This window comes from Aquarana catesbeiana, linkage group LG01 (genome assembly GCF_042186555.1).
Source record: "Aquarana catesbeiana isolate 2022-GZ linkage group LG01, ASM4218655v1, whole genome shotgun sequence".
NCBI classification, from domain to species: domain Eukaryota; kingdom Metazoa; phylum Chordata; class Amphibia; order Anura; family Ranidae; genus Aquarana; species Aquarana catesbeiana.
This window is the reverse complement of record NC_133324.1, coordinates 627,998,515-628,012,840: the sequence shown is the minus strand read 5'-3', so window position 1 is coordinate 628,012,840 and position 14,326 is coordinate 627,998,515. Positions and strand designations below refer to the sequence as shown.

General features: G+C 42.1%; 1 protein-coding gene across 2 annotated transcripts in view; it reads right to left on the bottom strand.

The window, feature by feature from the left end:
* Nucleotides 1-14,326, bottom strand: part of HERC3 (HECT and RLD domain containing E3 ubiquitin protein ligase 3) — a 116,453-nt gene that overhangs the window by 91,396 nt on the left and 10,731 nt on the right. For both annotated transcript variants that reach the window (XM_073600915.1, XM_073600918.1), the window contains exon 2: nt 1,460-1,723. In XM_073600915.1, coding sequence (XP_073457016.1) covers nt 1,460-1,685 — 226 coding nt within the window. In that variant the 5' untranslated portion in view covers nt 1,686-1,723. The remainder of the gene's footprint in view (nt 1-1,459; nt 1,724-14,326) is intronic.

The window sequence follows — 14,326 nt, the reverse complement described above, 5'->3', positions numbered from 1 at the left end:
TTCCTAAGCCCGTTTTTTTTTTTTTTTTTAAATAGAAGTGTTCAGTAACTACACAGGCTTAAACTAAAACAGCTTGCGCTTTAGAAAGATGTACTACATTGGGTTAACCTCTCTTCTTTGTGTTCTCAATTCTTTGCTGTCAGTTTGGCTGACAGTCACAGTAGATGGATGGTGTAGGCAGAGAATGTTAGGGTGCTTGGTTTAATAAAATCAGTTTCTATACATAGCTAGTAGAGCTATTGGTGCACAGTGCATTATTACTCTTACCACAAATGCACTCTCCATTACTCCACACAGACCTATGGTCTTCTTACTCACTAGGGACTAGAATCCAACAGCCGGAGCTGGACAGGGGTTGCAATTGAGGCCTGGCCCCATGCTCCAGGACCCTGGAGCCCCATGGCTCTGTACACCTGCATATGAGGGGTAGCATGTAGAAGAGCCGATCCCCTCCATTTTTCACCTGCAGCCTTTCAGCGGTTGCAGTAGGAAAATAGAGGGGATCGGTCCCTCTACAAGCCACCCTGCCAATCCACCTCCTGCTGTAATCGGGCCCTTGTGTGATCCCATGGCCTTTCCCCTCTCCCGCCGGCTGCTGTAGGGCTTCTGTAAATGGTTTACTATGCTTCAGTTTGTGAATGAGCGGGAAGCTCCGTACAGAGCTTCACCTGTCCATTCATTCTGTGCTACCTAGGCTGCAGAGAAGGAGATTGAGGCCTGGGTCTTTTTACACCCCTGATATTTAACCAAAGCCCCCAACAGGGCTCCTAAGAAATTGTAAAAAAAACAAAAACACAACATTGTAAAACAATGAATAAATAAAATAGTACAAAAAAATCATATAAATAAATAAATAAAAAAGGGAAGAGAAAAAACAAAGAGCTACCAATACCAGTGGCGGAACTACCAGGGTCGCAAAGGTTGCACTTGCAACCAATCCCTGGTGTTCCACCCCCATGGGCGGGCCCATTATGGTTTCTTGCACATGGGCCCTGAAGGTTCTAGATACGCCTCCGAGTCACACAGCCTAGAAAAGCATAAAAGGACAAAAGTTGTAACCTCTACCAAAGCATGCCTCAAATAGCTATGCCCCCACTACAACACCCTTTGTAAAGAGGGTATTATGGAGCAGAGGAAGGGGAACCCAAGAACAAGTTTATCATGCATGCTCTGCCACTGAGTAGAGATGTACTTGAGGCAGTGCTTATAACCTGTGTGTTTTATTGTGCCTATTTGTAAGAAGTCATTTTTGGTGGCCATTGGTGGGAGGAAAATCTAAATAATTGATACATGGATAGGTTGATGGGTCTCAACCATGTCCCTTGAAAACCTTGAGGGTTTATATGTAATGGAGTTCTTTCTAGCCAACAAATCTCATAACAAAAATTCTAACAAAAAAAGTGCAAAAATATTTGATTAAAATACAGAGTTTTCTAATTAAATCAATAATAGACAATACCTGGCTCCCTGTCATGATGGTCCTGTCCGAGTTGGCCAACACTGTTTCCACCACAGCTATAGACTCGACCATCATCTAGCAGAAAGATAGAATGGTTTTCCCCACAGGCCACCTGTCTGACACACCTGGCCAGAGAAAAGGTGGAGGAGATGGGTTCTAGTATAAAACTTAAGGACCCATGATTTACTCCAAGTTGTCCAAAATCAGAGTGCCCCCAGCATAACATGGCTTGACCTCTCAGCAAGTCATAAAGTCCTTGTATACCTGGAAAATATAAATGTTCAAGATAAAAATTGTTAAATAAGGATATCAGGCAACAGTTATGAATGGCAAGACAATTCCACTTCAGACTTTTGCCAGCAAGGATCAAGTAACTCAAGTGGAATGGAGCTTCAGCAAACTAGGCCTTGTTCACATGGGGCGATTAGCTGTGTGCCCTGTGCAGGGCCATCTTTTACCAGCATGGGCACACACAGGTGTTGTGTGCATCCCCGTACTAGCATCTCGTTGTTATCTATTGGGACACGCGGCTGCATGGACACAGCTGCTGTGTCCCAGTATGATATGCGGATGCGTATTTCCAACCCAACATGCAAGCCCGGGGAACCATACATGCACATCATATTGGGACGCAGCGGCTGTGTAATGTGCATCCCCATGCCCAGTAAAAGATGGCCCAGCACAGGGAACACAGCTAATATCCCCATATGAATAAGGCCTTAAAAAGGCCTTATATACTCAGTCACTAAAATCTTATATAAGCTTTAAAATGTTAAGGCAATTTCAAAAGTCATCGCAGCTTGTATTAGAATACCTAGGGATCCAGCCATAAAGGTCATTGTCCAAGCCCCTTCTGTCATAGGGTGACAAAGCTCTGTCCTTATCTTCCAAATTACCTCCTTTGTAGTCAACCTATCAGAGGCTTTGGGTGAACACTACAACCGTTTTACTGTGCTACTGAAAAATTTTAATGGTTGAAGCCCATTTCACTGGTTATATGATTATAGAGTTTCTGGATCAAAACAGAAATGTTTTACAAGATTATAATATACCCATGCAGATATATTAGTTAAAAAAACCCTGATCTATTCATCCATGGGTCGATTCCTTTGACCTGGCAGTACATACTACCTTAGAAGAACAAAAGAGCAAAGTGGCACCTCCTTTATAATTTTAGACTGCATGTAATAAATCACTTAGCCATGGCTTCAAATAAAATAGGGTGTGACCACATGTAGAGGAAGCACCTCTTTTTATAGCTGCAGAAGGAAGACAAATACTACATTTCAAAATGATTACACATTACCTGCTCAGTCATTTAGTCCAGCAGCCTCATATATCCACGGCACAATTCAGTATAAAAGTTGTATTCAATTTAAGAGAAGTTTTTCTTTATGGGGCAAGAGATATACAGGCCTCCCTAAACCAAAAGTAAAAGGCGGCCCACCGTGAACCTGTTTGCAATCAGCTCTTTTGTGTACAATGCACTTCAATTGATTCTGAAGCTGAGATTAATAAATCTTCCATCATGCTGGAAAACATCTGAAAGCTAGCATTTCGACATTTTCTTTTTCTCTTCCAAATTAAAAGTGAAAGATCATTTCACCTTCTTGTGGAACAGAATGCACAAGTGCTGAAGCTTTGCCTATCAGCCTACATATTAACTGGTGAGAGCTGTAGGTACTACTGTATGTAAGTGCCTGCACTTTTTACCTGCAGCAGTCTGGGGTTTTTAGTTCCTTTAAAACTAAACTTTAGTATGTTACCACGGGCCTCTTGGCTGCTTCTCTGATTAATGCTCTCTTACCCGGTGTTCTGTCAAAACAGCCAAATCATCTAAATCTGCAACCACGTCACTTTCAGTGACTTACCAGCATCAGAAATTGTATATTTGGACGAGTTTGCTGTTTTGACACAACACCGGCAGCGAATATACAACGGTGCATGATACGAGCAGGCATTCTTAGTCCGTCTGCTAGTAACCAACAACATGGCCGCCTCCAAGGCGGCGACAACTCTTTCCTGCTTAGCTGCTGCTCTGTCAAAACAGCCAAGTCGTCGTGTACCATAGTGCCGGTGTTGTGTCAAAACAGCCAAGTGGTCGAAATCTCCATTTACTGATACTGGACAGTAACAGGAAGTGACATGGTTGGAGATTTCGACGAGTTGGCTATTTTGACACAACACCGGCCTGTCAGTTTAGGTGGACGGCCATGTCTTGGTAGTTTTGCAGTTGTGCCATACTCTTTCCATTTTCGGATGATGGATTGAACAGTGCTCTGTGAAAAAGCTTGGTTTTGTTTTATTTATAACCTAACCCTGCTTTAAACGTCTCCACAACTTTATCCCTGACCTGTTTGGTGTGTTCCTTGGCCTTCGTGACGCTGTTTGTTCACCAAGGTTCTCTCACACAATGTTTCTCAACTCCAGTCCTCAAGTACCTCCCAACAGGGCATGTTTTCAGGCTTTCCATTATTTTTGCACAGGTGATTTGATCAGTTGCACTGCCTTAGTAATTACCACAGCCTTTTCATCTGAGGGAAATCCTGAAAACATGACCTGTTGAAGACAGGAGTTGAGAAACATTGTTCTAACAAACTTCTGAGGGCTTCACAGAACAGCTGTATTTATACTGAGCTAAAATTACACACAGGTGGACTCTATTTACTAAAATAGGTGACTTTTGAAGGCAATTGGTTCCACTAGATCTTAGTTAAGGATATCAGAGTAAAGGGGGCTGAATACAAATGCACGCCACTCTTTTCAGATTTTGTAAAATTTGTAAAAAAAAAAAATTGGAAAACCATTTATCATTTTCCTTCCACTCCACAATTATGTGCCACTTTGTGTTGGTCTATCACATAAAATCCCAATGAAATACATTTACGTTTTTGGTTGTAACATGACAAAATGTGGAAAATGTATGCAGCACCATACACATTATTAAACTGATCAGAATCCCAAAACTATACCTCTCACACGTGTACAGATAGAGATAGCGGCGCTAATATAAATTGTGTAAAATAATGGGTCAGAGCAGTATAATGCCTATGACCCTCTACTTATGCATAAAAATATTAATAATAATAGTGTCATGAAAAATATTAATTTTATCATGAAAAGAAATTTCTTTAACACCCAGTGAAAAGTGTCACTATAAATAATAAAATACAAGAAATGAATGATCAAGTTCAACAGTTGTTTTTCAATCTTCTTGTGTGAAAAATCTTCTACTCTTCCACCACACCACCGTGATAGTGACACCACTCCCTCTGAAGAGCGCACTTACCAGATTGTATAGCCTCCCACTCTCGTGTTCGGCAAAACAGCAATTGAACCACACCTGGGTTGCATGTGATGAACCGTGACTCCAATCAAGCCAGCTCCATATGTGAAAAAATGAATAAAGTGCTCCACATAGCGTGATACCATTTTGACAGATTTATTAAAATCACTTCAAACACACTTCAATGGTTACACTCACTTTTAAACTGAAACATAAAAGCCTTTAAAAAGAAATCCACAGCAAGCACAGCAAGCAACAGGATCAGTGATCCAACGGTGCACCGCGGTCACAGCGGACCTGAAGTGTAAACTGGTGTATCTCTCACCCAACCTTCTAAGGCCCAGCCATCCGATCGGTGTAGTCCTCCTCAGACAGCGGCATCTAATGTCAGTGCGATGGAATGCCGTGTAACCATGCCCAATAAATTCCAATTATATTAGCGCCGCTATCTCTATCTGTACACGTGTGAGAGGTATAGTTTTGGGGATTTTGATCAGTTTATGTATTTATTTAAGTGGCAGCTTTTTTTCACTGTACACTGTGTATGTACACATATTTTGTATTCATTTACACATCTTTTATATAGCTTTGCACTTTTCTTTGGCGCAGTGGAGTAAGAGAGATTCAGGGGCGGTTTATTTGTATATCTCTTGCTACAAACCATACACATTATTAGTTGTGCATAATGGTGTGTATCCCATTACCTGCAGGTGTCAGCTTCTGCCACAAATCTCCTCTGTGCATGCACCCTCGCAGTCGCTGTACGCTGTATACCATTCTCAACGGCTCTTTTTCTGGTGCTGTAAAAGTCAACTACAGCCTTGGCTACACAGAACACTTGCACCACCTGCTCCTTTTCTGGTCTCCTCCGTCAATCACAGAGTATGTCTTTCTACAATTTTTATTTCAATGTTTTATTTATTTCAGGTACTTCTACAGAGCTGTCAATTTACGCAGCACTTTACACATACATATTGCACATTCACATCGCTCCCTGCCCTCAAGGAGCTTCCAATCTATGGCCCTTAACTCACATTCATACACATAGTAGCGCCAATTTAGACAGGAGCCAATTAACCTACCAGCATGTGTTTGGAATGTGGGAGGAAAAAGGAATGGCTGCACACCAAGGTAGCAAAAGAAGTCCTTTAATCTTGTTCCATAAAAGCAAAGGTTACACACCACAGGACAGTAGCAATGCATCGATGTGCATCAAAGTAGACGCGTTTCACACAGTTGCATGTGCTTATCTTATATACTCGAGTATAAGCTGAATTTTTCAGCACATTTTTTTGTGCTGAAAATGCCCCCCTCGGCTTATACTCGAGTCAAGCACTTTTCTGCAGCAGAGAATGACATTTTCCAAACCGATTTTGGGGCCCCGTATCTCGGGGCCACTTGGTGCTAGGAACTCCAAATTTTGTGTACAAACCTAGTGGAACTAGCACTACAACATATCCAAAAGGGGTTCCTAGCACCAAGTGGCCCCGAAATACGGGGCCCGCAAACTATTTCAAGTGACAAAAATCATGGGCTGAGCGTATGTTCACATCTATGCATGTGCAGTTGATGTGTTTTTTTATGCGCATTTTTAACACGTTTTGCATTTTTAACCACTTGCTGACCAGCAATGTACCCGTACGTCGCTGGACTGCAAGTGGTTATACCGGGATGATGCCTACAGCTGCAGGTTCTAAACGGTACTGGGATGCTGCCTGCTTTTACTCTCTTGTAAAAGCAATCCTAAGGGCTAACTAGCTGCTGAATTGCTTGTACAAATAGAGTACCAGCTGAAAGAAAGACCATCACTTCTGGTTTACCCAAATGTAAACGGCGCCATTTTTAAAAATTAAGTATTTGATCTCACCAATCTTGGTGTGATCAAATGCTTTCAAAGTGGAGTTCCACCTGTTTTTTTGTTTATTAAAAGTCAGCAGCTACAAAAAGTGTAGCTGCTGACTTTTAATAAACAAACACTTACCTGGCACACGTTCCAGCGATGCGGGCGCCCGGAGCCTCGCTCCTCTCCACCTCCTCTCCGCCGTCATAGCCACTGTGGGCACCCAGCCGTGACAGCTTACGGCTTCACGGCCGAACGCGCACTGCGCATGCGCGAGTCACGCTGCTCTCTTCTATTGGCCAGTCAATCTTCTGGGACCTGTGACGTGTTCCAGAAGATTGCTGGCAGGGAGGGGCTGCCTAGGGCGAGAGGAGGAGTCACCTAGGCAGCCGAGAAGAGGATAAAGGAAGTGGGAGAGGAAGTCCCACTAAAAAGAAGCTACCCACTCCCCCCGCCAAAAAAATGACATGCCAAATGTGCATGTAAGGGGGCGAGGAGTGCTTAAAGCGGAAGTTCCACCCCCCCCATGCTCTTGTGCCCAAAGGCGAAGGCATGCGTTGGTCCTGCGCGCACGCAAACAGCGATCATCCCATACATGTGAGGCATCACCTCGAACGTCAGATTATGGGCAGTAATTCTAGCACCAGACCTCCTGTGTACATCTAAGGCCCCTTTTACATGGGCGCCTCCGCTAAGTGGAATCCGCTTGCTTAGCAGAGGATCTCTCCGCTGATGAGCAAGTGGATGACAAGTCCGTGTCCACTCCACTATGCAGAGCGGACACAGTCCCACTCTTTTCTTTGGGGCAATCGGATGGAAAATGACCCCTTGTCTGTTTCTATCCGATCTCCTGGACAGATGGAAAAATAGGACCAGCATCTGTCTGTTTTTGGTGGTCAGGACCGGATTGGATGACGGAGGGTGTCAGCGAACACCCGCTGACATCCGCCGCTTCATAGAGGACAATGCAGGGTCCGATCAGGTCCGCCTAAAAGACTGACACTAAAGAGGTAACCTGTAAAGGCTTTTAAAGCATCGTCTATGAATGGTAAAATTTACATAGTTTGTCACTGTTGAACAGGCATGAGCAATTGTAAAGAGCAACATGTTTGGTTTACTTAGTGTAACATCATCTTTTTACTTTACCAAAAAATTGGGTTATGCATTGTGTTTTCTGCGTTAAAATGATTAAAAAAAAAAAAAAAAAAAAGAGGATTTCTTTTTTTAATTATTGCGTTTGAAAAATCGCTGCGCAAATACCGTGTGACATAAAAAACGTTTATTTTATAGGGCCTCTATTTTAAGAAATCTATATATAATGTTTAGAGTTTCTAAGAAATTTTATAGCAAGAAATAACAATTTTAAGGTTTCATGTACATTGCTGCTGGTAAACGGACGTTTAGGAGTAGTTGGGCGTTTTTTTTTCTTTTTTTAGCTGCTCCTGAACTCTCCTCTATGTTAGCTTATCAGTACATCTACACAGGGTTCTTTATAGTAAATATAGCAAATGCCGGAACAGCTTGTAAACGCGGTAACTCGTTTTTGTTTACAGGCATTTTTAATGGAGATACATTTTTGACTATTTGAAAAAAATTAAAATAAAAACGCTTCTAAAAACGCAAACTCAGGTAAATGCGGCAAAACGGATGTTTTTAAAAGTCAGTTACTATCTGTCAAGTTAAATCGTTCAGGAGAGGTTTTAAAACGTCCCGTGTTCATTAAGCCTTACATGTGAACAAAAAGTGCCACAAAAGGCCTGGGGGTCAAGTGGTTAAGGAGGTGTTGTTGTTGCTAGGAGGAGTTGTTTGTCGTCATGCAGAAAAATGCACCAAGAACACATGTACATGCGTTTTTTACGATGTGAACAGGACCCATAGGAAATAAGGTTAAACGGATTGTAGTGTTTCTGTGGATCTACAAATGCACAAAAAAAAATATATTATATATATATATATATATATATATATATATATATATATATATATATATATATATATATATATATATATATATATATATATATATATATATATATATATATATATATATATATATATATATAATTTTGCATGTCCGCCTTTATGGGAGGCCGGTGGGCTGCTTCTGCTGTGGTTATTCCAAGCAGAAGCCGATCTGCACGTGCTGAGCACTGGATGTTCGCCGGCTATGTGTCTGGCTAGGCACACAGTTAACACTTTTTTTTTTTTTTTTTTTTTTGATCCTGCCATAAATCTTGACTTTACATTGTGTTACTACCACAAAGTATTTTACTTGAATATTTGTCTACACTTTTACTATCTTCTAAAGAATACATTTTTCCCTTGGAATAATAAGGTCCTAACTTTTCATGTAGGATTTTTACACACTTCTCTTTAGGTTCAACAATTTTTATATTTTCTTCCTTTCCTCTCCCCTTTCTCTCTTGCTGGTAAAAGCTGTAGTCACCAACCACTTGAATGACTGGTGGTATCAATCAAATATGCGAATTTTCGGTGACACTAACCTGATAGGCCAATTATGTAGAGGTGGAGCTTGTGTAATATTTTTTATATATATATATATATATATATATATATATATATATATATATATATATATATATATTTTCTTGTCATATCCATTTCAAACTAGCTACAACTAAGGCTAAAAATATTGCTTTTTTTTTCAAAAATTGTCTTATTTTGCTTATAGTGCAAAAAAAGAAAAAAAATGCAGTGGTGATCAAATACCACCAAAAGAAAGCTCTATTTGTTTGGAAAAAAAGGACATCAATTTTGTTTATGTACAGCAGCGCATGTCCGCGCAATTGTCAGTTAACTTAATGCAGTGCCGTATCTGGTAAATCTTCCAGAGGTCAAGTGGTTAAACTGGCCACAGAATCGTCATTTAGGCTGGGTTCACACTGCTGCAGTGGCAGACATCGTATGTGATTCGCAGTGCACTGCTGTTCACATCACATGCGATGTCTGTGCTGTGCGATATCAGCCATACAGATAGTATGGCTGATATCGCACCGCATTCGGTCCAAACTCGCACAGGACCCTTTTTTTTGTTCGGACCAGAATCAGATCGCATGGGTGTTCACACCTATGCGATCCGATACATGTCCGAATTGTCAGTTCGCAGTGCGATATGCGAGCTGAACTGGGGGTGTCGTTAACATTGTATGACACTCCCCAGCAGTTCGCATATGGCAGTGTGAACTGCCTTGCGAGTTGGTGCGATGCAGGAACCCGCAGTAAATTTGCTGCGTTTCCGCACCGCAGCAGTGTGAACCTAGCCTCCAAGAACAATGAAACAAAAAAAAAAAGGTTTCTCCATCTACACATACGAGGTGGTTGGAGGAATCCCCGTTTAGATGCATTATAACAGCGGGACTCACCACTGTCAGAATACACTAATCAGCGGCTGCAGCTGCTGATCAACAAAAGTTTTCCAGCATGTTCTATGAACAAAAATCAATCAAATGTTTGTCTTCTGTGAGACAGGGATAGCCACATAAAAAAAAAAAAAAAAAAAAAAAAAAACTTCTGAACCTGGCCAAATCTTGATCAGTGTGAGGCCAGCTTTAGGTTTTAACTTTTATGGGGTAGCTTTAACTTTTTAGGTTTTAACTTTTACTTTAAAGAAAAATAGGATTTTTAAAAACAGCTTACCTGTAAAATCCTTTTCTTTCGAAGGACATCACGGGACACAGAGCCACAGTAATTACTGATGGGTTATATAGGTATCACTGGTGATTGGACACTGGCACACCCTATCAGGAAGTTCAACCCCCTATATAATCCCTCCCCCTTGCAGGGATACCTCAGTTTTGTAGCCAAGCAATATAGTGTATTAGAAGAGGGGCGGGATCTCTGTGTCCCGTGATGTCCTTCGAAAGAAAAGGATTTTACAGGTAAGCTGTTTTAAAAAAATCCTATTTTCTTTCTCGAACATCACGGGACACAGAGCCACAGTAATTACTGATGGGATGTCCCAGAGCAATGCTACCTGAGGGGGGGGAACCACGACCAAGTAGGGTGCAATCAGACCTGAGGACCCTGTACCGCTGCCTGCAGCACACTACGCCCAAAGGCGATATCCTCATGCCTTCTCACATCCACCTGATAGAATCTGGTGAATGTATGAACTGAAGACCAGGTTGCGGCCTTGCAGATCTGAGCCATAGAGGCCTGGTGATGCACTGCCCAAGAAGCACCAATAGCCCTTGTGGAATGTGCCCTGATCTGAAACGGAGGAATCTTCTGTTTCAAACCGTAAGCTTGAATGATCAACTGTCGAATCCATCTAGAAATGGTAGCTTTTGACGCTGCCTGTCCTCTATTGGGACCCTCTGGCAGCACAAACAAAACATCCGTCTTGCGGATCTGAGTAGTTGCCCCTAGATAGGCCTTAACTGTTCTTACTACATCCAACGAATGTAGAGATCTCTCTTCCAGAGAACAGGGATCTGGAAAAAAGGAAGTTAGAACAATGTCTTGGTTTAAATGAAAATCAGAAACCACCTTCGGTAAAAAACTAGGATGAGGGCGTAGTACCACTCTATCCTTGTGTATAATCAAATAAGGCTCCTTACAGGAAAGAGCTGCTAATTCTGATACTCTTCTAGCAGAAGAGATGGCCATCAGAAAAATTAATTTCCTTGTCAACAAGACCAAAGGAATCTGACTTATTGGTTCAAAAGGCTGTTTCTGTAACACAGCCAGGACCAAATTCAAGTCCCAGGGGTTTAGGGGCGCTTTAACCGGAGGATTAAGACGCATCACCCCCTGCATAAAGTTTCGGACCAAAGAATGCGAAGCAAGTGGCCGCTGAAATAATACTGATAAAGCAGAGACCTGGCCCTTGATGGTAATCAAGGCCAGCTTCATCTCTAATCCCATCTGTAGAAAATCAAGGATTCTACCTATGACATATTTCCTGGGATGCCAACCTCTGGATTCACACCAGGTTATATAAGCCTTCCAGACTCTATGATAAATCCCTAAGACACTGGTGTAAAAACTGAGGTATCCCTGTAAGGGGAGGGATTATATAGGGGGTTGAACTTCCTGATAGGGTGTGCCAGTGTCCAATCACCAGTGATACCTATATAACCCATCAGTAATTACTGTGGCTCTGTGTCCCGTGATGTTCGAGAAAGAAATAAAGTTGTTTTGATATGACTGCATGATGTGAGATAACCGCATGAAGTGAGATAACCGCATGAGGTAAGATAACAGCCCTTTGTCAATAGCTGTTACATAAACAGCGCACCTTAACCACTTAAGCCCCGGACCATTTTGCTGGCCAAAGATCAGAGCACTTTTTGCGATTCGGCACTGCGTCGCTTTAACTGACAATTGAGCGGTCGTGCGACGTGGCTCCCAAACAAAATTGACGTCTTTCTTTTGGTGGTATTTGATCACCTCTGCGGTTTTTATTTTTTGCACTATAAACAAAAACGCATTATTTTTTAACTTTTTGCTATAATAAATATCCCCCAAAAATATATAAAAAAATATGTTTTTCCTCAGTTTAGGCCGATGCGTATACTTCTACATATTTTTGTTAAAAAAAAAAAAAAATATATCGCAATAAGCGTGTATTGATTGGTTTGCGCAAAATTTATAGCGTCTACAAAATAGGGGTTCGTTTTATGGCATTTTTATTAATTTTTTTTTTTTAAACTAGTAATGGCGGCGATCTGCGATTTTTATCGTGACAATTTAGACACATTTTTGGGACCATTGTCATTTTTACAGCGATCAGAGCTATAAAATTGCACTGATTACTGTAAAAATGACACTGGCAGTGAAGGGGTTAACCACTAGGGGGCTAGGGAGGGGTTAAGTGTGTCCTGGGCAGTGATTCTGTTAGGGGGCATGGCTACGAATGACACTTCACTGATCATAGCTCCCGATCACAGGGAGCTATGATCACTGACAGTGTCACTAGGCAGAACGGGAAGATACTTGTTTACATTAGCATGTCCCTGTTTTTCAGTTCAGTGAGACGATCGCGGGTATCCCAGCAGCGATCAAGTCCGCGTGACCCGTGATCCTACTCACGGAGCTCCCAGCAGGGTCGCACGTGACCACACGGCGGCAAATTCAAAGGGACGTACCTGTGCGCCCATTTGCCCAGCCGTGCCACTCTGCCGACGTATATGTACATGCTGCTGCCGGCAAGTGCTTAATAATAACATACAAGGGGAAGTTGTGTTCACAGCAATAAAGAATGTATAAGGTGATGTGTCACTGTGAAGGAAATCCCCAACGAGAATCTTGTTCCAAATCATTGGAGAACTTCACCGTATTTGGTGTCGTATGTAAAACTAGGTTGTGGCTGGAATAGGCAAGAGGAGCTATGCTGAACACAATGATGTATGCATAGAAGAAAACACAGAAGGAGAAACAAAGGCTGATTTCCTATAGGTTTCTGTAGGTTTTCAGCATTCGGTCCATGTACATGCAGATCACCACCAGTGGAATGCCTCAAACTCAATGATGTATGAAGCCATACCCTCACTCCCAAACCCGTGTATGCTCTTCTGTGATTCAACCCCAATTCTAGGCACAATAAAAATAACAGCGGGTTAAAGATTAAATTCAAGGATTAAGTCCAGGGGGTTGCAGAAGAGGCTGTATTAGTTACCTTTTCCTTGCTCCAGCAGGGTCCCTGCAGTGGCACCAGTGGTCCCCTGCAGTCTCCTCCCCAAGCTGCTCTTGACCATGGTCGCATTGGTTGCCACCACCACTTATAATACCCACTTGCCAACCGCACTACGTATATATACACACCTTGCGGCATGCAAGTGGTTTGCCAGGGCTATGGCTGAAGATATCAGATTTTACCATGTTTACCAGCTCGCCCAGGAAAAAAACAAACGGTTCGCATGGTTGGCAACAGAGGTGACTAGAGACCAGGTAGTCTCTGATCACCTCTATGAGCTTGGAGGACCGGAGTGACGTGATGACCTCACTTCCGGTCTAGGGCTGAAGTAAACAATTTTTTTTTTTTTTTTTTTTTCTTAAAGCAAAAGGAAAATGTTTTTTTTTTTTTTTTTTAAGAGAGATTTGGGGTCATCCCTTATTTCTATTACAAAGGATGTTTACATTCCTTGTAATGGGAATAAAAGTGATAACATTTTTTTTTTTTAAAAGGGACAGTGTAAAAATAAAAAAAAAATAAAAATACAAAAAAATTAAAGCGCCCCCATCCCTCTATGCTCGTGTGCAAAAGCGAATGCATATGTACGACACACACGCATATTTAAACAAGTGAGGTATCACCATGAACGTTGCAGCAAGAGCAATAATTCTAGTGCTAGATCTCCACTGTAACTCTAAACAGGCTGTGATGGGGATAACTTTGGGCGGGGGGGCTTGTGGAACCCAGCTTACATTAGATGGGTCAGGAAACTCCTGGTTCAGCTCCCCAGGCCCCTCTTATGTGTAAGTCACCTTGTGTCTATTAGGGACACAGACCTCTGCCCTCAACTAACAAAAGATGGATTTCCTTAGGTAGTGGATGGGACTGCGATCTCTACTGGTACAACCCTAGAAAAAGGTCTGGCATTGGAGGAGGATATCAGCCTTGCTCTGACAATGCTGGGGGAATTTCATCAAGCAAAAGTGGATGGGACTATGGTCCCAACCTGTATACCCCAGGAATGCTGGGCAGTCAGCCCAGATCCCCAACAGCATGACAGAGTGGGCCCAGTCACCCTGTCTTCTCTCCAGTGGCTGAAAGGAC